General features: G+C 53.3%; 1 protein-coding gene across 5 annotated transcripts in view; it reads right to left on the bottom strand.

Annotated features, from left to right (window-relative positions):
• RRP12 (ribosomal RNA processing 12 homolog) overlaps positions 1 to 19,730 on the bottom strand; it is a 71,698-nt gene that overhangs the window by 10,640 nt on the left and 41,328 nt on the right. For all 5 annotated transcript variants that reach the window (XM_055253336.2, XM_063628766.1, XM_055253342.2 and 2 more), the window contains 17 exons: positions 19,382 to 19,473; positions 15,887 to 15,998; positions 15,558 to 15,655; positions 14,171 to 14,285; positions 13,001 to 13,143; positions 12,666 to 12,787; positions 6,927 to 6,991; positions 6,672 to 6,834; positions 6,041 to 6,195; positions 5,728 to 5,795; positions 5,052 to 5,145; positions 3,903 to 4,061; positions 3,696 to 3,776; positions 3,435 to 3,540; positions 3,147 to 3,254; positions 2,407 to 2,564; positions 22 to 113 (listed from right to left, as the gene is read on the bottom strand). In XM_055253336.2, coding sequence (XP_055109311.2) covers positions 22 to 113; positions 2,407 to 2,564; positions 3,147 to 3,254; positions 3,435 to 3,540; positions 3,696 to 3,776; positions 3,903 to 4,061; positions 5,052 to 5,145; positions 5,728 to 5,795; positions 6,041 to 6,195; positions 6,672 to 6,834; positions 6,927 to 6,991; positions 12,666 to 12,787; positions 13,001 to 13,143; positions 14,171 to 14,285; positions 15,558 to 15,655; positions 15,887 to 15,998; positions 19,382 to 19,473 — 1,931 coding nt within the window. The remainder of the gene's footprint in view (positions 1 to 21; positions 114 to 2,406; positions 2,565 to 3,146; positions 3,255 to 3,434; positions 3,541 to 3,695; positions 3,777 to 3,902; positions 4,062 to 5,051; positions 5,146 to 5,727; positions 5,796 to 6,040; positions 6,196 to 6,671; positions 6,835 to 6,926; positions 6,992 to 12,665; positions 12,788 to 13,000; positions 13,144 to 14,170; positions 14,286 to 15,557; positions 15,656 to 15,886; positions 15,999 to 19,381; positions 19,474 to 19,730) is intronic.

The raw sequence follows: 19,730 nt of genomic DNA, 5'->3' as shown, positions 1-19,730 counted from the left end.
CCCCCCGCTCAGTGTACAGACCCAAACTTGCGGATGAACTTGGTGAACAGGTTCCGAAGCTTCATGCGGAAGTGCCGCCGCATGTCATCTGAAAGCTTCCCAATGGCTTCCATCTGCCGGACAGAGCACCAGGCTTTCAGGGAGGCGAGCCTTCCACGCTGCCCCCCCTTTACTGCTGTCCAGCCCAGGGACGCAGCATGATCAAGCCCAGCTGAGGGGAGGGTTAGCGCGGCCCTGCTCCTGGGCCCACACCCTGGCCCAGTCATGCTTCCCTCGGGTGGGCAGGCCCCATCTTTCCCCCGCACCCTCCTTCAGGACACAGGCCTGAGCACCCTTGCAGGATGAGAGCTTTAGTCTTCTCAACAGCGCTTGGTACTTGACATATATCCTCTCCTTGAATCCTTGGACTACCCCTGAGAGACATGCTATCACCCCCTATTTATAGAAGTGGACATGGCGGCACAGAGGGTAAAGTGTTTGCTAAATGGCCATAGAGGTGGGAATTCAGCCCAGACTCATCTAACGCTGTGGCTCCTGCTTCGCCCCTAGCACCCCAAGATTTCTCCTGGTCCCCTATGTCCCTTCCATCTCACTGCATTCTGCTCTGGCTGGATTCCTCTTAAGTCTTCATCTGGCCCAGTTTGGGTTACACGTGCAGGTGGCAGATATTCTTATCTCCAGTGACTCCCAAACTGGCTAGGAGATAGGGTCTGCGTCTACTCTTTTTTTTCGAGAGTCTTGTTCTGTTGCCCAGGTTGGAGTGCAATGGCACGATCTCAGCTCACTGCAACCTCCACCTCCCGGGTTCAAGCAATTCTCCTGCCTCAGCTTCCTGAATAGCTGGGATTACAGGTGCCTGCTACCACGCCTGGCTAATTTTTGTATTTTTAGTACAGACAGGGTTTTACCATGCTGGCTAGGCTGGTCTCGAACTCCCAACCTCAGGCGATCCGCCCACCTCGGCCTCCCAAAGTACTAGGATTACAGGCGTGAGCCACTGTGCCTGGTTTTTTTTTTTTTTTGAGACAGAGTCTTGCTCTGTCACTCCGGCTGGAGTGCAATGGCGTGGTCTCGGCTCACTGCAACCTCCGCCTCCCAGGTTCAAGCAATTCTCACACCTCAGCCACATGAATAGCTGGGACTACAGGTGCGCACCACCATGCCTGGCTAATTTTTGTATTTTTTAGTAGAGATGGGGCTTCACCATGTTGGCCAGGCTGCTCTCGAATTCCTGACCTCAAGTGATCCACCCACCTTGGCGTCCCAAAGTGCTGGGATTATAGGTGTGAGCCACCGCTCCTGGCCTCTCCAACCACTCTTTGAAGGGCTTCTATAAATCCTTTTTTTTCTTTTGAGACAGAGTCTTGCTCTGTCACCCAGGCTGGAGTGCAGTGGTGCCATCTCAGCTCACTGCAACCTCCGCCTCCCAGGTTCAAGTGATTCTCCTGCCTCAGCCTCCCGAGTAGCTGGGATTACAGGCACCTGCCACCACGCCCAGCTAATTTTTGTATTTTTAGTAGAGATGGGGTTCCACCATGTTGGCCAGGCTGCTCTCAAACTCCTGAACTCAAGTGATCTGCCCACCTTGGCCTCCCAAAGTGGTGGGATTACAGGTGTGAGCCACTGCACCCGGCCAGGGCTTCTATAAATTCGAATAACTCCATGATAGATCACTGATCTAGCTGTTCTCCCCACCTTTGGTCCCTAGTTAGGCTGCAGCCTCCGAGGGCAGCGGGAGGGCATGCTGATTCTCATCTGTCCCTTCCTATCTTGAACCCAAGGCCAGACCCAAAGAAAATATGCAAGTGGGACCCAGAGGTCTGATGTGACTCAAGCCAGTCACACATGGGAAACTGAGGCAGCAGCTACAGTGCACAGCTTGGCTGGAAGGCTGTCCCAGCCTGGGCAAGGCTTCCTTTGGGCAGGAGAGGGCCAGGGACCCTATACCAAGGGGCTCTTCAGATCATTCTGCGGCCCAGCAGGGGACCCAAAGGAACGGCTCTAACCAGCAAGGTCAAAATGCAAGATGGGAAAAAAAAAAAAAAAAGGCAAGATGAGGGGTCCTGTGAAGGGAGAGCCCAGTGTCTGAGTCCCATGATCTGGAAAATCTCTGGCCTCAGTTTCCCCATCTGTAAAATGAGGAGTGGCCCTGCCCGTGGGCCTTTGCCCTGAACAGCCCCTGTTGCCTTCCATGTAGGGCTCTGGGGTGAAGAAAGCCACCTGGGCAGCGTGTCCCCTCCTCGCCTCCACCTGATGGGCATTCCCCTATGGTCCCTTTTAGGGCTCCTTAATGACCTCTGGCTACAAAAAAAAAGTTTGAAACTTGCTGGCCTCGAGGCTTGCCGGGTCCATGCCAACAGCTCAGAGGCCACCCTGCTACCTGCTAAGGGGAATGGGGACACTCACCACCAGCTGCACATGCTTGGCCAGGTGCGCCACGTCCATGACAGTCACCGCCACCTTGATGAAGCCCAGTGCAGACTTGACCACGTCACGGGTGCGGGAGACCAGAAGCAGGCACACATTCTCCAGCAGCTGCTCCACTGTGCTCGCCCCCATCAGACCTGTGGCAGTGAGGGGGTCACTGTCTAAGACACCCGGGACCCCACCCAGACCCAAACCCTCCCCATTGGAAAACAGCCACTCAAGTGTCAGCAGAAGCTGACATTGAGAGCCTTTCCGTATGCCCAGGATGGTTCTAATTACGCTCCATGGAGTGGTCTTGGGTCCTTTCGTCACCCTGAGGTAGGTGCTATTTCTTGCTCCCATTTTAGAGATGGGAAACTGAGGTGCTAAGGGGCTAATCAAGATGTTCTAGGTCTCATGTCATTGCCAAGAGGCAGGACTAGGACTAAAATCCAGGCATCGGCCCTAACCGCCTCCTAACCACTCTGACAGTGGGATGCAGGGCCACTGGACTGCACAGTCACACGCGGGGATGGGCCTGAGGAAGGTACCTTGGCATAGCCACAAGGGCGGGAGGCAGCGACCCGCAGGAAGGGAGACACAGAGGCAAGCTGGGCTGGGTGGCTTTTCTTACTTCCTCCAGGCACCTTTTCCCAGTTCCAGGAGCCACCTTATCCTGACCTTTTGGGCATCTTCCTAACCTGAGGGCTTCTCAGGCCTTCTAGAAAATAAGCATTTACCTTTAAACTCGAAAAGGAGGTGGGTCAGGGCCAGGATGCTGCAGCTGACCATGGTCACCGCGCCCACCAGGCCAGGGTAGATCAGGACAAGGTAGCGCTGCAGGGCCTCTGGGGACAGAGACCAAGGTGGGTCAAGCAGGAAGGACCCACCAGGTAGGGGGACTGAGGGCCAGAGAGGAGCAGCCTGCCCAAGGCCAGGGCACGGAGCTCTCTCCACCGTTTTGGAGGGGTGCTTCTCTCCACCCAGTCTATGAGCAGAGTGTCCACCCCCAGCCCCCTGGGCCTTACCTTCCTCGTTCGAGCCAAACCTTAGGAAAGCATGGCCCATCTCCACAAGCAGTGCAAAAGCGTTCTTCCGTGCGCCCACCGACACCTCCTTGGTGCACAGGATCACCTGGCCAAGACAACTCCATCAGCATCTGCTCCCTAAGCCATCCGCCTGGGCAGCGAATCGAGTCCTCCCACCCCCATCACTGCCCTCCCTGGATCCTGAGGCCCTTAAGAGCCACATTCCAGGGACCCCCCTCTAAAACACACCCGCACACTCACCTCTGGGACGAGGGCACTGATGAACTCCTCGTGTTCAGCTGAGAGCTTCCTCACGATGTGTAGGAGGCACTTCAAACGGGGCTGCAGGCAAGGGGCTACCAGTCAGGACCCCTCAATGCTACCTCCACCCAACAAGCCTCAACAGTGGCTCCTTTCCTGGTGCTGCCCAGCCTCCCTCGGCAGAGTGGGTGGCCCTAGAGCCCTCACCCTCTTGGCAGGCGAGGAGGTGCTCCGCAGCGAGTCCAGCAGTGTCTTCTTCAGGTCCTCCAGGTGGCTCTGCACGAAGAGGGCCCCGGGGCCCTGAGGACTGGCACACACCTCCTCCAGCACTCGGTAGGCTTTCTTCTGCACCCCGTGGGCCTTGCTCTGGCAGACAGGAACCGGTGAGGGAGGCCTGGGGCTCACCCCCTGTCCAATGCCATCCACAGAGCATCCCCCAGCACTGGAGGGATTCTGAGCAGGGGCCCGCAGGGGCTCATGTGGCTTGACGGAGGACCAGTGGAATGTGGACAGCGAGTGGCTAACTCCTGGGCAAGGCACAGGGGTTGGGGGTGTGTGCCGTGGGGCCCACCAATCCACTCCACTCACCCAGCTCTGGACAGTGCTCACTCCAGTGGCCTGAGCTCATGGTGCCTGGCACACGCCAAGGCCTGCACATCTGCTGTTCTTTCTAGCCGGAGCACTCTTCTCTCTCCTTCCAAGACTGACAACTCCTTGCTCCTCTAAACCAGCTCTCTGTCACACTCCCCCAACCCCCAACCCTGGACACCTTTCCTGAGGTGACGTGTTCTGGCCCTGGATTTCCATGTCCACCTGCAGTGCTGCCCCAGAGCACTTCTCACACTGTTAGGTAACTGCTACTAAACTGTGGCAATTGGGGGCAGCTTTCAGGGGGTCACTGCTGAGATCTGCAGGGTTGCTGGCCACAGCAGAGGGCATTTCAAGCTGAGGACCCAAACCCTGCAAAGGCACAGACGGTGCCTGTTGTATCAGGGAACCTTAAGGCAGCCGAAGGAGGCTGCAGCAGGAGTAGAGGAGAGTGGACTGGGTGGGATAAAGCTCAGGCTGGTCTAGGATGGGCCTGGGGAGTGAGCCAGGCAAAGGAGCATGGCCTTGGTTCTACAAGAGTCACTTAGCAGGCAAGACCTAAGCACAGCTGTGCATTTCAGTCCCTTTGGGACCTGTAAGACAGATGGGCTACACAGGACACAAAGGGAAGCCACTGCAGGAGAAAGCAGACAGGGACCTGATCTAGGGAAGCAGCAAGGGACAAAGACATGAAGACAGGCCCCACCTTCCCACAGCCCATCTGCCCCCAAGTGTGGCTGTGTGGGGTTCCTGGCCACCGAGGCTCACCTCTAGGTAGGGCCGGATGGTGGAGTATAGCTTGCTGATGGCAGCTTCGTCAGCACATGGAGCCAAGGCCACTACCAGGTCCAGGACAGACAATCTGCTCGGGGCAGGAGACCAAGGAGAGGGATGGGGAGCTGGAGAAGGGCGCAGACTACCAGTGTTCTTATGTCTACTGGGTACGGGGAGGTGGGAGAAGTCAGGGTGAGGACAAGGGGCTTGAAGGAGCTCATGAACAATAATAATAGCTAGCACCTAATTGAGCATTCATGAAATACCAGGCACCGTTCCTGGTGTTTTACACCTGCTAACTCCTTGAATCCTCATAGCAACCTTGTTGCAAGAACTATTATCATGCCCATTTTACAGATGAGGCCTTAGAGGCAGAATGGGTAAGTAATTTGTCCAAGGCCACACAGCCCATAAGTGACGGGGCTGGGATCAGAACCTGGGCAGTGTGTCTCCTGGGTCCTTGTTCCTCCCTACCAGACTAAATGGGCTCTCCAGGAAGAAGGAACTAGTCAGCACAGCCTCTCAGCACAGCCTCTCAGCACAGCCTGGACAATTAATACTTCAAGGCTTCCTTAAATAGTGTGAGAGGGAACCCACAGTGCTTCTGCCAGATGCACCCTCCAGCTCCCTGGGCTGCTCCAGCTCAAGTGGGAGGCCCTGAGCACGTTACCTGGTAAAGTCAGAGCTGGCAGGGTCGAGCACCTTCTCACTGGCTTTTTCGAGGAGACTGTTCACCAACTTGTGGCCCCGAGGGAATGAAGAGGAGAGAGTCATTGGGGAGGAGTGAAAGAAAGCAGCAATGGCAGCAGTCCCAGAGTGGCCTCCCAACCATCAGCCCCCAGCCCTGCCCAAGCCATGACTGCTGGTATGTGCTCCAGAACGCAGAGACCCATGTGAGCCCTGGTGGGTAGGGTCTCAGCCTCTCCGACCTTGCCCACCTGAGAACTCCCCTCCTCCCTCCTTCCCTCCCTCCCATGGCTCACCTGAGTGTCAGTGATGGTGAGGTAAGTTCTGATGGTTTCCAGCACAGCCCGGCGAGGGGCTGGAGTGTCCCCGGCTGCCATGGGCTGCCCATACAGGTTGAAGAGGATCGGCAGGAAGTTCTTGGCAAAGCGACTCACTTCGGCACGGTCAGCCTCTGGCAAAAGGATCAAAGTTTGCACTAAAGGCACAGGAGTTGACTGTGCCTCAGTGGCTGCTGGGGCTGTGGCCCAGAGGCTCTCTCTTGGGGGAGCTGGCAGGACTTGGAATCCATAGGTTTGGGGCTCTCTGTGGCAGGAGCTGAGCCAGGGTAGGGAGAGCCTGGTGCCCCAGTGGCCCGTGGTCCTCGACGGCTCCAACCCCAGGGAGCCAGCAAAGTGCCAGCCACAGAGTAAGGCCTTTGACACTGACTGACTTTACTTCCAGCTGTCAGCACAATGGAAGTAAAGGTAGGAGAGAAGGGTGGTTTCCAGCCTCCTAGTATCCCCTGGGGTCTGCAGCAGAAGCAGCAAAGGATGAGCTCCAGAGGTGAGTTTTTGTGGCTCTGCCTAGCAAGGAGCGTGGCAAGCCAGGGGATGGGGCCAGGGACCTGTGTCATCCTCCCCAGCCCCCACTCCCACAGCCCACACGTACCTGCCTGGCAGCCCTTGGTGATGAGGGTGCGCAGGGCCTGGCACACGGTGACCCTCAGGTCTGGACGCTCACTGATGGCCGTGCCCAGCGTCCGTGCCAGCCCTTTGAAGGAGATGGCCACATCTGTGGGCCTCGTGCAGAACCCAGGCAGGAGTGTCCAGATCTGGAGAAGGAGGGGACAATAAAGGAAGGTGACACACAGCCACCCGTGCCCCTGTGTGCTTCTCCCCACGCCCTCCCCCAGCTGACCCTTACCTGCCACTGGAGTGTGTCGTAGATCTTAGACTCCACTGTGCTGCCTGCCTGAGCCAGGTCCATGGCTGCAGTGTGACAGAGGGACAGAGTGTGAGCCCAGCACCCTCCTGGCCAATGGCCTTATTTACCAAACCAAACCAAAAGCCCAATGATGAGGACAGGAATATGGGTGACTTCCCCCGATCCCCATAAATTAAATCATACTTGTTCATTCTAAAATACTAAAATGAACCTATAATAAAGAAAAAACAAATGTCTCTCCATACTCTTACTCCCCCAGAGATTACGGCCTCTGTTTCTTGTTACTTTTTTATACTTCTTTAAACACATGCCCAACTTTTTTTTTTTTTTTTTTTTTGAGACAGGGTCTCACTTTGTGGCCTAGGCTGGAGTACAGTGGCACAATCTGGGCTCACTGCAGCCTTGACCTCCCAGGCTCACGCGATCCTCCTACCTCAGCCTCCCAAGTAGCAGGGACTACAGGCATGCACACCACCACACCCAGCTTTTTGTAGACATAGGGTTTCGGCATGTTGCCCAGACTGGTCTCGAATTCCTAAGTTCAAGCGATCCACGTGCCTCGGCCTCCCAAAGTGCTGGGATTACAGGTATGCAACACTGTGCCCAGCCACATGCCCACTTTGAAAAACATAAACAGGGGCCGCGTGCAGTGGTTCACATCTGTAATCCCAGCACTTTAGGAGGCTGAGGCGGGCAGATCATGAGGTCAGGAGACTGAGACCATCCTGGCTAACACGGTGAAATCCCGTCTCTACTAAAAATACAAAAAATTAGCCAGGAGTGGTGGCGGGCACCTGTAGTCCCAGCTACTCGGGAGGCTGAGGCAGAAGAATGGTGTGAACCTGGGAGGTGGAGCTTGCAGTGAGCCAAGATCGCGCTACTGCACTCCAGCCTGCGCGACAGAGCGAGACTCCATCTCAAAAAAAAAAAAAAACATAAACAGGAATATACTATACATATAGCATTCTCTAACCTTGTTTACTTGACAATAAAGCTGGTAATATTTACTGAGCAAGTACTATGTGGTAGTCTGTGTAATCAGCACTTCACATGACTTTTTCATTTAATCCTCACAAAACTTGCCCGTTTTACAGATGAGTAGCAGGCCCTGGGAAATTAAACAAAATCTGCCCCAAGCCACGAACTGTGGAGTGGCGGAGTTGGGATATAAACCGTGTCTGTTCAACTCACCATCTGCTAAACTTGTCTGTCCCTACCTAGTGGTTTCTTTCTTTCTTTATAATGCCTACATCATATCCCAAAGTGGGACTTAAAAAATATTTTTGTAGAGACGGAGGTCTCTCTCTGTTGCCCAGACTGGCCTTGAACTTCTGGGCTCAAGCAATCCTCTTTCCTCAGCCTCCCAAGTAGCTGGAACTACAGGTGAGCCTACCACACCTGGCTAACTAAAAAAAAAAAAAAAAAATTTTTATAGAGACAGGGTCTTGCTATGTTGCCCAGGCTGTTCTTGAACTCTTGGCCTCACACAATCCTTCTGCCTCAGACTCTCAGAGTGTTGGGATTACAGGCATAAGCCGCAGCGTCTGGCAAAAAGTAGGGCTTTACCATAACTAATTTCACTGGAACCCTAATGAGAAAGATATTGGATGTGTTACAGTTTTTGCCAGTATAAGCCAATACTGTCAGGCACATCTTTGCTAGGAACATAAATCAGTGCGCACTTGTCTATCTTCTCAGGACAGATACCTGCGTGTAGTATTACCAGGACAAAGGGAATACATAACATCAGCCTTAAGAATAATGCCAGGGTTTATAGGTAACATTAATGATGGTAATGACCCTCATTTTGGGGATTCATCTGTATTTTCTTTGATGGGCATATATGTCTGTTGAAAATAGAACAATTTTTTCTTTTTTAATATCACGAAAAATTTTAAGTTACTAATATGTGCACATTAATTCCAACATAGTGGAAATACGATACTATTTTTACACAGGAAAAAATGCAGCCAGACATGGTGGCTCACGCCTGTAATCCCAGCACTTTGGGAGGCCAAGGCGGGTGGATCACTTGAGGCCAGGAGACTGAGACCTGCCTGGCCAACATGGTGAAAACTTGTCTCTACTAAAAATAAATAAATTAGCGAGGGGTGATGGTACACGCCTGTAGACCAAGCTACTCAGGAGGCTGAGGCAGAACTGCTTGAAAACTTGGGAGGCGGAAGTTGCAGTGAGCCAAGATCGCACCACTACACTCCGGCCTAGGCAACAGAGCGACTCTGTCTCAAAACAAACAAACCGACCCAAACAAAGCAAAGGAAAATACATTAAAAACTTGAGTAATAACGATTTCTGGGTGGGAGAACTGAATAATGGCTTTTACTTTTTTTTTTTTTTTTTTTGAGACCAAGTCTCACTCTGTCACCCAGGCTGGAGTGCAGTGGTGTCATCTCGGCTCACTGCAACCTCTGCTTCCTGGGTGCAAATGACTGTCCTGCCGCAGCCTCCCAAGTAGCTGGGATTACAGGCATGTGCCACCATGCCCAGCTAATTTTTGTATTTTTAGCAGAGACGGGGTTTCTCCACATTGTTTAGGCTGGTCTCGAACTCCTGACCTCATGATCTGTCTGCTTCAGCCTCCCAAAGTGCTGGGATTACAGGCATGAGCCACTGCACTCGGCCTTACTTTCTTCTTTAAGCCCTTCGTGTATATTCTACAAGATCATGTGTGAAATCAGGAAACCGTGCCCTAGAGCAGGGTTTCTCAATCTTGACAATGTGGACATTTTGGGCCTGGTACTCTTTGTTGTGTGAGGTCGTCCTGTGCATTGCAGGGTGCTTAGCAGCATCCTGGCCTCTACCCACTAGATGCCAGAGCACCCATCCCCCAACGGTAACAACTAAAAATGTCTCCAGGCATTGCCGAATGTCCTACAGGCAGCAAAATCGCCCTCCTTGTTGAGAACCACTGCCCTAGACCAGGAATCAGCCAACTTTTTGTGCAAAAGGGCCAGTACTTTAAGCTTGGCAGGCCATATGATTTCTTTTTTCTTTTCTCTTTTTTTTTTTTTTTTGAGACAGAGTCTTGCTCTGTTGCCCAGGCTGGAGTGAAGTGGCGCAATCTTGGCTCACTGCAACCTCCGCCCCCCAGAGTTCAAGCGTTCTCCTGCCTCAGCCTCCCAAGTAGGTGGGATTATAGGCACCCACCACCAAGCCTGGCTAATTTTTTTTTTTTTTTTTTTTTTGAGACGGAGTCTTGCTCTGTCGCCCAGGCTGGAGTGCAGTGGCGCAATCTCGGCTCACTGCAAGCTCCGCCTCCCGGGTTCACGCCATTCTCCTGCCTCAGCCTCTCCAAGTAGCTGGGACTACAGGTGCCCGCCACCATGCCCGGCTAATTTTTTTGTATTTTTTAGTAGAGACGGGGTTTCACCGTGGTCTCGATCTCCTGACCTCGTGATCTGCCCGCCTCGGCCTCCCAAAGTGCTGGGATTACAAGCGTGAGCCACCGTGCCCAGCAAGCCTGGCTAATTTTTGTACTTTTAGTAGAGATGGGGTTTCACCATGTTGGCCAGGCTGGTCTCAAGCTCCTGACTTCAGGTGATCCACCCGCCTCGGCCTCCCCAAGTGCTAGGATTACAGGCGTGAGCCACCGTGCCCAGCCCACAGTACATATGATTTCTATCACAATAACTCTGTCATTAAAAAGTAGTGTGACAGGCTGGGCATGGTGGCTCACGCCTGTACTCCCAGCACTTTGGGAGGCCGAGGCAGGCAGATTTTCTGAGGTCAGGAGTTTGAGACCAGCCTGGCCAACATGGTGAAACCTCGTCTCTACTAAAAATACAAAACATTTTTAAAAAGTGAGCCAGGTGTGGTGGCGCATGCCTGTAGTCCTAGCTACTTGGGAGGCTAAGGCAGGAGAATCGCTTGAATCCGGGAGGCAGAGGTTGCAGTGAACTGAGATCGTGCCACTGCACTCCAGCCTGGGTGACAGAGCAAGAATAAATGTGTATGTGTCTGTGTTCCAATAAAATTTTATTTACAGGCTGGGCACAGTGGCTCACGCCTGTAATCCCAACACTCTGGGAGGCCGAGGCAGGTGGACCGCCTGAGGTCAGGAGTTCGAGACCAGCCTGGCCAACATGGTGAAACCCCATCTCTACTAAAAATACAAAATTAGCTGGGCGTGGTGGCAGGTGCCTGTAATCCCAGCTCCTCGGGAGGCTGAGGCAGGAGATTCTCTTGAACCCGGGAGGCGGAAATTGCAGTGAGCTGAGATCGCGCCACTGCACTCCAGCCTGGGTAACAAGACCGAGACTTCGTCTCAAAAATAAATAAATAAATAAATAAAATAAAATAAAATAAAATGTATTTACAAAAACAGACAGATGAAATAGTTTAGCAATGCTGCCCTAGATCCTCAAAATCCAGTGAAAACGAAAATCTTCTGAAGCCATCACTAGGCCGAGCAATGTAACCCCATGTTCTGCCTATCCTCATGTAGGCCTGAGTCTGCCTAACACAGGTCAGAAGTAAACTAGAGGATAAATAGAGAGAGGAGACCATGATCACGAAGGATAAGAAACTATGCCTGAAAGGAGAGGGGCAGGGGACTGGGGATGTGCAGCCTGAAGAAAGAACACCTCTGGGGTAATCATCATTTTCAAATACATACATATGATCTACAGTCACGCATCGCTTGACAGGGTGTGTTCTGAGAAATGCATTGGTAGGTGATTTTATTGTGTGAACAGCATAGAGTGTATTTACACAAACCTAGATGACACAGCCCCTACACACCTGGGCTATGTGGTGTAGTCTATTGCTCCTAGGCTACAAACCTGGACAGCATGTTGCTGTACTGAGTGCTGCAACTGTAATACATTGCTAAGTATGTGTGTATATCTAAACACACGTAAACATTGAAAAAGTACAGTAAAATACGGTATTATCATCTTATGAGACCACCATCATTGAAACGTCATGTGGCGTGTGACTGTGTATGTGTACATACATATATACTCATATATATAAATACACCTGGCTGGGCGCGGTGGCTCACATCTGTAATCCCAGCACTTTGGGAGGCCGAGGCAGGCAGATCACTGAGGTCAGAAGTTTGAGACCAGTCTGGCTGCCATGGCAAAACTCTGTCGCTACTAAAAATACAAAAATTAGCCAGGTGCAGTGGTGGGTGCCTGTAGTCCCAGCTACTCGGGAGGCTGAGGCAGGAGAATCATTTGAACCCAGAAGGCGGAGGTTGCAGTGAGCCGAGATTGCACCACTGCACTCCAGCCTGGGCAACAAGAGCAAAACTCCATCTCAAAAAATAATAACAATAAAATAAATAAATAAACAAATACACCTAGAAGTATATAAAAGTATATATACATATAAACAAACATATCACAAATTTTTACAAAATCGATCTCAAGGGCTTGCATGAGGAAGAAGGGGCACAGGTGTTCTCTGTGATCCAAAGGGGAAGAACAAGGCCCAGTTGGGGCAGCTCCATGTGGAGGCAGCTCCTGTCTCACAGGGCAAGCTCTGCCACAGGGAGGGCCGCCTGGCCTCGCCTTGGAGCAGCAGGGAGGGAGACAGGCACTCGAGCACTGGCTGGTCACCTGCTTGGCAGAGGGATGTTGCCAAATGACTTGAAGGCTGGGTGTGTGGGACTCAGCACCCTTCCCAATCCCTTCTGTGGATGCTCCAGGACTGTGGGGAGCCTCAGGTTACACATAGGCAAAGGTCTCCTACCTTTGCTCTTCAGGGTGTTAGCCAGGGGCAAGAAGTAGGTGGTGAAAAAACCAAGTCGCGTTTCCTGAACATGGTCTCGGATGACAGGCAGCAGCCAGCTCCGTGGGAAATCCAGAGTCTCCCTGGGAGGAGAATGGGAAGAACCCAGTGAGGATGAGGCGACAGCCCTGAGGGCAGTGCATAGCGTACTGAGCCCAGGACAGAGCGAGACCTCTTTTGGCCCCTCCTGCTGAGCCCTGCACTGACACAGAGTTTAGCCCACAGCAGCGAACATCCTTTCCAGGGGAGAGAACAAGCCTGGGGCTTGTCAGCAAGCCAGCCAGGGCCACACTTACTCAGAGCCATCAATTTCCAAAGGCACAGCCTGCAGCACCACCTCAGGTCCCATACTGGTCACCGCAGCCCCCACTGCCTGGTCGAGAGCCGCCGTGTGGGGGAAATGAGGGGAGAGGCGCAGGTCACACAGGGACTGGAGGCACTGGAGCAGAGATGAGTGACCACACATCAAGACATGCTCGAAAGCAGGGACCCACGATAAGACCCCGCTGAAGGATGAGGCCGGAATTCTGGGCCTGGGTTCAACGCTACACCAGAGGGTACAGACTGAGAACCCAATTGACCACTGGTGACTGTAAATCCCAGGGCCCAGGATTTTACAAAATTCTGTTACATTTAACGACATGCAAAAATTAGGAAATTTCACACACAAATGTAGATTTCCAATTTATCTTCGAAAATGGAACAAATTTATCTTCTCTGCATGCAACAATTAGCAAATCAGCAGGTGCTGAGGAGACAGAGCTGCACCCTTGGGTTCACCATGGCCACAGCCCTCCCCCAGCCACACTTTCATGGCCCTGCCTGGCTTCTTCTATAAAGCCAAATTGGTCAACCTAATCTATCAGGGCTCAGGCAAGGCCTCTTGACAGAGACCTTGTCCTCCCACCAGGGTTTCTTTTTTCCAGCAATGGGAGCGAGTCAGTGAGGAAGGCCCCACGAGGCCAGGAGCTGCTGTCTCTGCTGATGCAGGACCAGTCTGGGTGCTGTCCTCAGGCCCCCACTCTCTCCTGGACTAAGGTCTGCTCAGGATCCCTGAGTGATCCCTGATCGTTAAATGGTTAACCCTGGACTGCAGGAACCTCCCTGGGACCTAGGGCTGTTTAGAACATCAATGCTATACTCACTGGTTATAGGAAACTTAGATAATTAAAATTTAAAAGATAAGGGCTGGGGGTAAGGGAAAGCAAATAGATTCCCTAAGTTTCAAAATCAGCAACTCCAGCAAAGACTAGTGAGCAGGTGGGGGGACTCCCACCCTTTTTCCTGCCCCTCCCTTGTTGGCCCAGTCACCTTCCAGGGGATACTGCATGGGGCACCTGCTATGGCCCTGTCAGGGTGGGGTGGGGAGCAGAGTGCAGAGATAACAGAGACACATGCCCTCCAGGAGCCCACAGTCCAAGGGCCAGCACCACTTCCTGCCCTGGCCCCAGCCACTCCCCACTCACCTTCCTCATCACAGGGTGGGCCTGCCTCCCACATGACTCGAAGAATACACACAGCAGCTGCAACACGGAGCTCCAGGCCGCATGGAATTTGTACGTCAGGCCCTCCTCCACTGCCCTGCCAAGGGGGTGGCACAGTCAGGGCCACGGTCACGCCACCCTGTGCCCCCCACCAGAGAAAGTCAATGGCCAGCACCCTGAGCTACAGATGCTAGCTGGCCAGCAAGAATGGGGCCCCAGGAGAGACAAGTGAAGAGAACTAATATTTGTGACATGCCCACACTCCCTATGTTAAGAGTTTAATTTAGATAATGCTAGTGCTTAAAGAAAAACCGATGAGGGCCGGGCGCGGTGGCTCAAGCCTGTAATCCCAGCACTTTGGGAGGCCGAGGCGGGCGGATCACGAGGTCAGGAGATCGAGACCATCCTGGTTAACATGGTGAAACCCCGTCTCTACTAAAAATACAAAAAAAAATTAGCCGGGCGTGGTGGCGCACGCCTGTAGTCCCAGCTACTCGGAGAGGCTGAGGCAGGAGAATGGCGTGAACCTGGGAGGCGGAGCTTGCAGTGAGCCGAGATCGCGCCACTGCACTCCAGCCTGGGCGACAGAGCAAGACTCCGTCTCAAAAAAAAAAAAAAAAAAAGAAAAAGAAAAACCGATGAGGTAGTTATCTGACCCACCTTCAGATGGGGAAACCTCTAGGAAACCAAGAGGTGAGGTGTAGCTAAAACGTGACAGGCGCTTAAGTCCACGGTAGCTGCTCTGGCAGATGTTCAGTAAGCAGCCTGCAATCCCGTAAAGCACTGCCACTGCATGCCTGGCCCACAGTAGGTGGACAGTGGAGCATTCGTATTATACAGAACTTTCCTCAGACGGGCGCGGTGGCTCAAGCCTGTAATCCCAGCACTTTGGGAGGCCGAGGTGGGCGGATCACGAGGTCAGGAGATCGAGATCATCCTGGCTAACACGGTGAAACCCCATCTCTACTAAAAATACAAAAATTAGCCAGGCGTAGTGGCAGGCGCCTGTAGTCCCAGCTACTCGGGAGGCTGAGGCAGGAGAATGACATGAACCCGGGAGGCGGAGCTTGCAATGAGCCAAGATTGCACCACTGCACTCCAGCCTGGGTGACAGAGACTGCGTCTCAAAAAAAAAAAAAAAAAAAAAATTAGTGAGGCATGTTGGTGGGCACCTGTAATCCCAGCTACTTGGGAGGCTAAGGCAGAAGAATCGCTTAAACCTGGGAGGCGGAGCTTGCAGTGAGCCGAGATTGCGCCACTGCACTCCAGCCTGGGCAACAGAGCCAGACTCTGTCTCTGAAGAAAAAAAAAAAAAGAACTTTCCTCAAGGTACCACCATCCCTTCCTAACGTGGACCCCATATCCTCACCTGAACATCTTGGCAACGGATTGGGCAGGGCCTGAGGCCGAGGAGGTCACGGAGCCAATGTCAGCCATGTGGGGAGCCACGCATTCCTTCAGGATCTCCTGCAAAGAGAGGCCACAGGCTTTCTGGGCCCAAGGCAGCCCCCCAGGACCATTCTCCCCTCCCAGGCAACAGCTTCCTGGCAGTCTGAGAAAGCTTCGAAGAAACCTATCTCCCATTCTGAGAGCGGCCTCTCTGGGCCCAAGCTGGTAGCCTGGGGCCAGTGCTGGGAAAGACAGGACAGCCCGCAGAACCCCCTAAGCTCTCTGCTTCCTCAGCTAAAGTTGCAGTACCTTGAGGCTCTGCGTAGCAGCGGTCACCACTTGTGAGTGTGGGGAAAGGAGGCAGGTCACCGCAGTTCCAAAAAAGCGAGGGAGGTGGCCTAGCCCCAGGTCCCACTGCAACCTGTCAAGACAAAAGGTTTCTGTGGGGCCTGGCCCTGAGCCCTGGGGACCAGGGCAACCAGGGCTCAGGGATGAGATGGCCCAGCTCGGAAAACAATCACAAACCCACTGATCTGCAGGGCTCCATAGGGCCCTTCTGGTGGGTGGTTTTTAACAAGGCACTATCGTTCAAGTAATAACTACATGTGGTAAAAAGGTGTAAAATGAAGGGCATGCCTTCCCTAACTCACCCTTCTGGCCTGACCCTTATATGCACCTCCCAGGGGAAAATCAAGGTTAAGTTTCTTAAATACCCTTCCAGAAGTTCTAAAACGCACAAACATAAAAACAGTAACTTCTGCCAACTTTTTTTTTTTTTTTTTTTTTTGCAGTGGTACAATCATAGCTCACAGAGTCTCAAACTCCTGGGCTCAAGCGATCCTCCCACCTCAGCCTCCTGAGTAGCTGGGGCTACAGGCACATGCCACCATGCTCAGCTAGTCTTTTTATTTTTGTAGAGACAGGATCTCACTGTGTTTCCCAGGCTACTCTCGACCTTCTGGCCTCAAGTGATCCTCCTGCCTTGGCCTCCCAAAGTCCTGTGATTACAGGTGTGAGCCACTGCACCTGGCCTGGTAGCATTTATATAACTCTTATCATATACCAACCACTGATATAACATACATTCATTTAAACCTTGTAACAACTAATAAGATAAATTCTATTATTTTTCCATTTTATAGATGAGGAAAGACACAGAGACGTCAAATAACTTGCCCAAGGCCACCCAGCTTGGTAATGGGGTCAGGATTCACACTCTTAGCATGTGGTTCCAGAGTATACATAGAGAAACAATCACACCATACCTGCTATTCTATGTCTTGCTTTTTCCCAATATATCTTGGAGTTCTTTCCCTATAAGTGCACATACGACCACTTTGATTGTTTCTATTTTTTTTTTTTTTTTTTTTGAGATAGGGTCTCACCCTGTCACCCAGGCTGGAGTGCAGTGGTGCGATCTCAGCTCACTGTAATCTCTACCTCGCAGGTTCAAGCAATTCTCATGCCTCAGCCTCCCAAGTAGCTGGGATTACAGGTGTGCACCACCACACTCGGATGATTTTTGTATTTTTAGTGAAGATGGGGTTTCGCCATTTTGGCCAGGCTAGTCTCAAACTCCTGGCCTCAAGTGATCTGCCCATCTCGGTCTCCTAAAGTGCTGGTTATAAGTGTGAGCCACTGTGCCAGGCCCACTTTGATTGTTTCTAATGGCTTCACCTGAGGAGAGCTGAGTACCTCCTCAGGGTCTCTGTCCTGGCTGTTGAGGTTACAGGGTCCTCAGGGTCTCCGTCCAGGCTGCTGAGGTTGTGGGTCCTCAGGGTCAGACCCTGAGTACTTCATTGTTTATATTTCGCCCCTCTGTGGGACATTTAGCTTGCTTCCAGTTTTTATGCGTTACCTGGAGTGCGATGATAAGCATTGTGGGACGCACACTGGGGCCTAACTGTGGGTATGCTCCTGTGGGATGAAGCCTGAGAAGAGGTGAATGGGGTGATTTTGCCATTTTTGGACACCTCTCAGTAAAGGCAGTTTGGTGCAGGAAAAAGAACGTGGGCTGGGCAGACCTGGGCCAGAGACCTGGCCTTATTCATCAGGGGCTATGTGACTAGCTAACTCACAGAGCCTTGGTTTCTGGCTTATAAATTGGGGCTAAACCCTTCCTCATGGGGTTGCTGTGATTAGTGAAAGGAAACACAGATGAACAGTGTTTGGCATACACCTGGGTGACAGCAGGCCGCCTGGGTGAGAGCAGGCCGTGGGAACCCTTCAGCTGTGAAGACAAACCCAGCAAAACAGAGCCACGAGGCCTAAAAGACCCTTGCCTCCCTCCATGCAGGTCACCAACTAGTTACTGTATACTCAATTTCTTCTCAGCCTTATTCCAGAAAAGTGGAATTACTATTAAGTGGCCAAGCCCGAACCCTGAAAGTATGCAGATACAAAGCAGAAAGTCGGTTCACGGGACTATGGAACCTAGAGAAGGGAGCTGCCAGTCCACGTGAGAGTGGAGTGGAGCCGCAGAAAGGATATCCCACGGCCAGGAAACCGAGTGCACAGGAAGACACAGCCAGGGAGCGGCAAGAGGCAGGGTGAAACTCAGGCCTCAACCTGGGACGCAGGGCTTGCAGCCCACCTTGCTGCTCCTCACGGCTGGCTGGCAAACGCTCTGGCAGGAATCAGACCCTGTTAGAATGAGCTGCGCTGTCCTACCCCGTGCCCCACAAAAACAAGAGCTGCTCTGTAGCTCACTTGACACGGAGATGCCGTCAGGCCTTGGGAGGCTGAACAGCTTCTCCAGCCTCCGGCTCACGTCCCCTCCACCTCTGGCAGCCAGGACTGAGGCCCTGAGCACCCCCAACCTCAGCAGCCAGGATGGAGGCCCTGAGCACCCCCAACCTCAGCAGCCAGGAGGGAGGCCCTGAGCACCCCAAACCTCGGCAGCCAGGACGGAGGTCCTAAAGACTCCCCCAACCTTGGCAGCTAGGATGGTGGCACTGAGGACCCCCAACTTCGGCAGCCTGGACGAAGGCCCTAAGGATCCCCCCACCTCAGCAGCCTGGACAGAGGCCCTGAGAACTCCGCAACCTCAGCAGCCAGGACGGAGGCCCTGAGGACCCCCAACCTCAGCAGCCAGGACGGAGACCCTGAGGACCCCCAACCTCGGCAGCCTGGACGGAGGCCCTGAGGACCCCCAACCTCAGCAGCCAGGACGGAGACCCTGAGGACCCCGGAACCTCAGCAGCCAGGACAGAGACCCTGAGGACCCCCAACCTCAGCAGCCAGGACAGAGACCCTGAGGACCCCCAACCTCAGCAGCCAGGACGGAGACCCTGAGGACCCCGGAAACTCAGCAGCCAGGACAGAGACCCTGAGGACCCCCAACCTCAGCAGCCAGGACAGAGACCCTGAGGACCCCCAACTTCAGCAGCCAGGACGGAGGCCCTGAGGACCCCCAACCTCAGCAGCCAGGACGGAGGCCCCGAGGACCCCACAATCTCAGCAACCAGGATGGAAACCCTGAGGACCCCCCACCTTGGCAGCCTGGACACAGGCCCTAAGGACCCCCCCAACCTTGGCAGCCAGGACGAAGGCCCTGAGGACCCCCCACCTTGGCAGCCTGGACACAGGCCCTAAGGACCCCCCCCAACCTTGGCAGCCAGGACGAAGGCCCTGAGGAACCCCCACCTCGGCAGCCTGGACACAGGCCCTGAGGACCCCCCCAACCTTGGAAGCCAGGACGAAGGCCCTGAGGACCCCCCACCTCAGCAGCCTGGACACAGGCCCTGAGCATCCCCACCTTGGCAGCCTGGACAGAGGCCCTAAGCACCCCTCCTTCATCCGTACCTCACCAGGTTGATGTGGGCTTTCTCCATGACCTTAAGCCAGGCTAGCAGGGGCTGTAAATCATTCTCACTGGGAACATAGTCATACAGGGCCTAAAAGTGGGAATAAGCAAGTGACTGAGCATGTAGGATCTGCAATAGCCCAGTGATGATGACCCCTTCCCATCCTGGCACCAGCAAAGTCTTGGAGACAGTGCTTGTGACCCTGGCACTCACAGCCCCCTTGGCTTTCCCAGCTCCTGCCTTTCCTTTCTCCACGAAACCCTCCCAGCTCTAATTCTTTGGGAAAACAGCCTCTAGGAGCAGCGGAGTATCATGGGTCACACACCCCTTTGTGAGTCTGACAAAAG

Source organism: Symphalangus syndactylus, chromosome 2 (assembly GCF_028878055.3).
Source record: "Symphalangus syndactylus isolate Jambi chromosome 2, NHGRI_mSymSyn1-v2.1_pri, whole genome shotgun sequence".
Classification (NCBI taxonomy): domain Eukaryota; kingdom Metazoa; phylum Chordata; class Mammalia; order Primates; family Hylobatidae; genus Symphalangus; species Symphalangus syndactylus.
The sequence above is the reverse complement of the archived record's forward strand: the minus strand, read 5'-3'. Positions and strand labels throughout refer to the sequence as shown.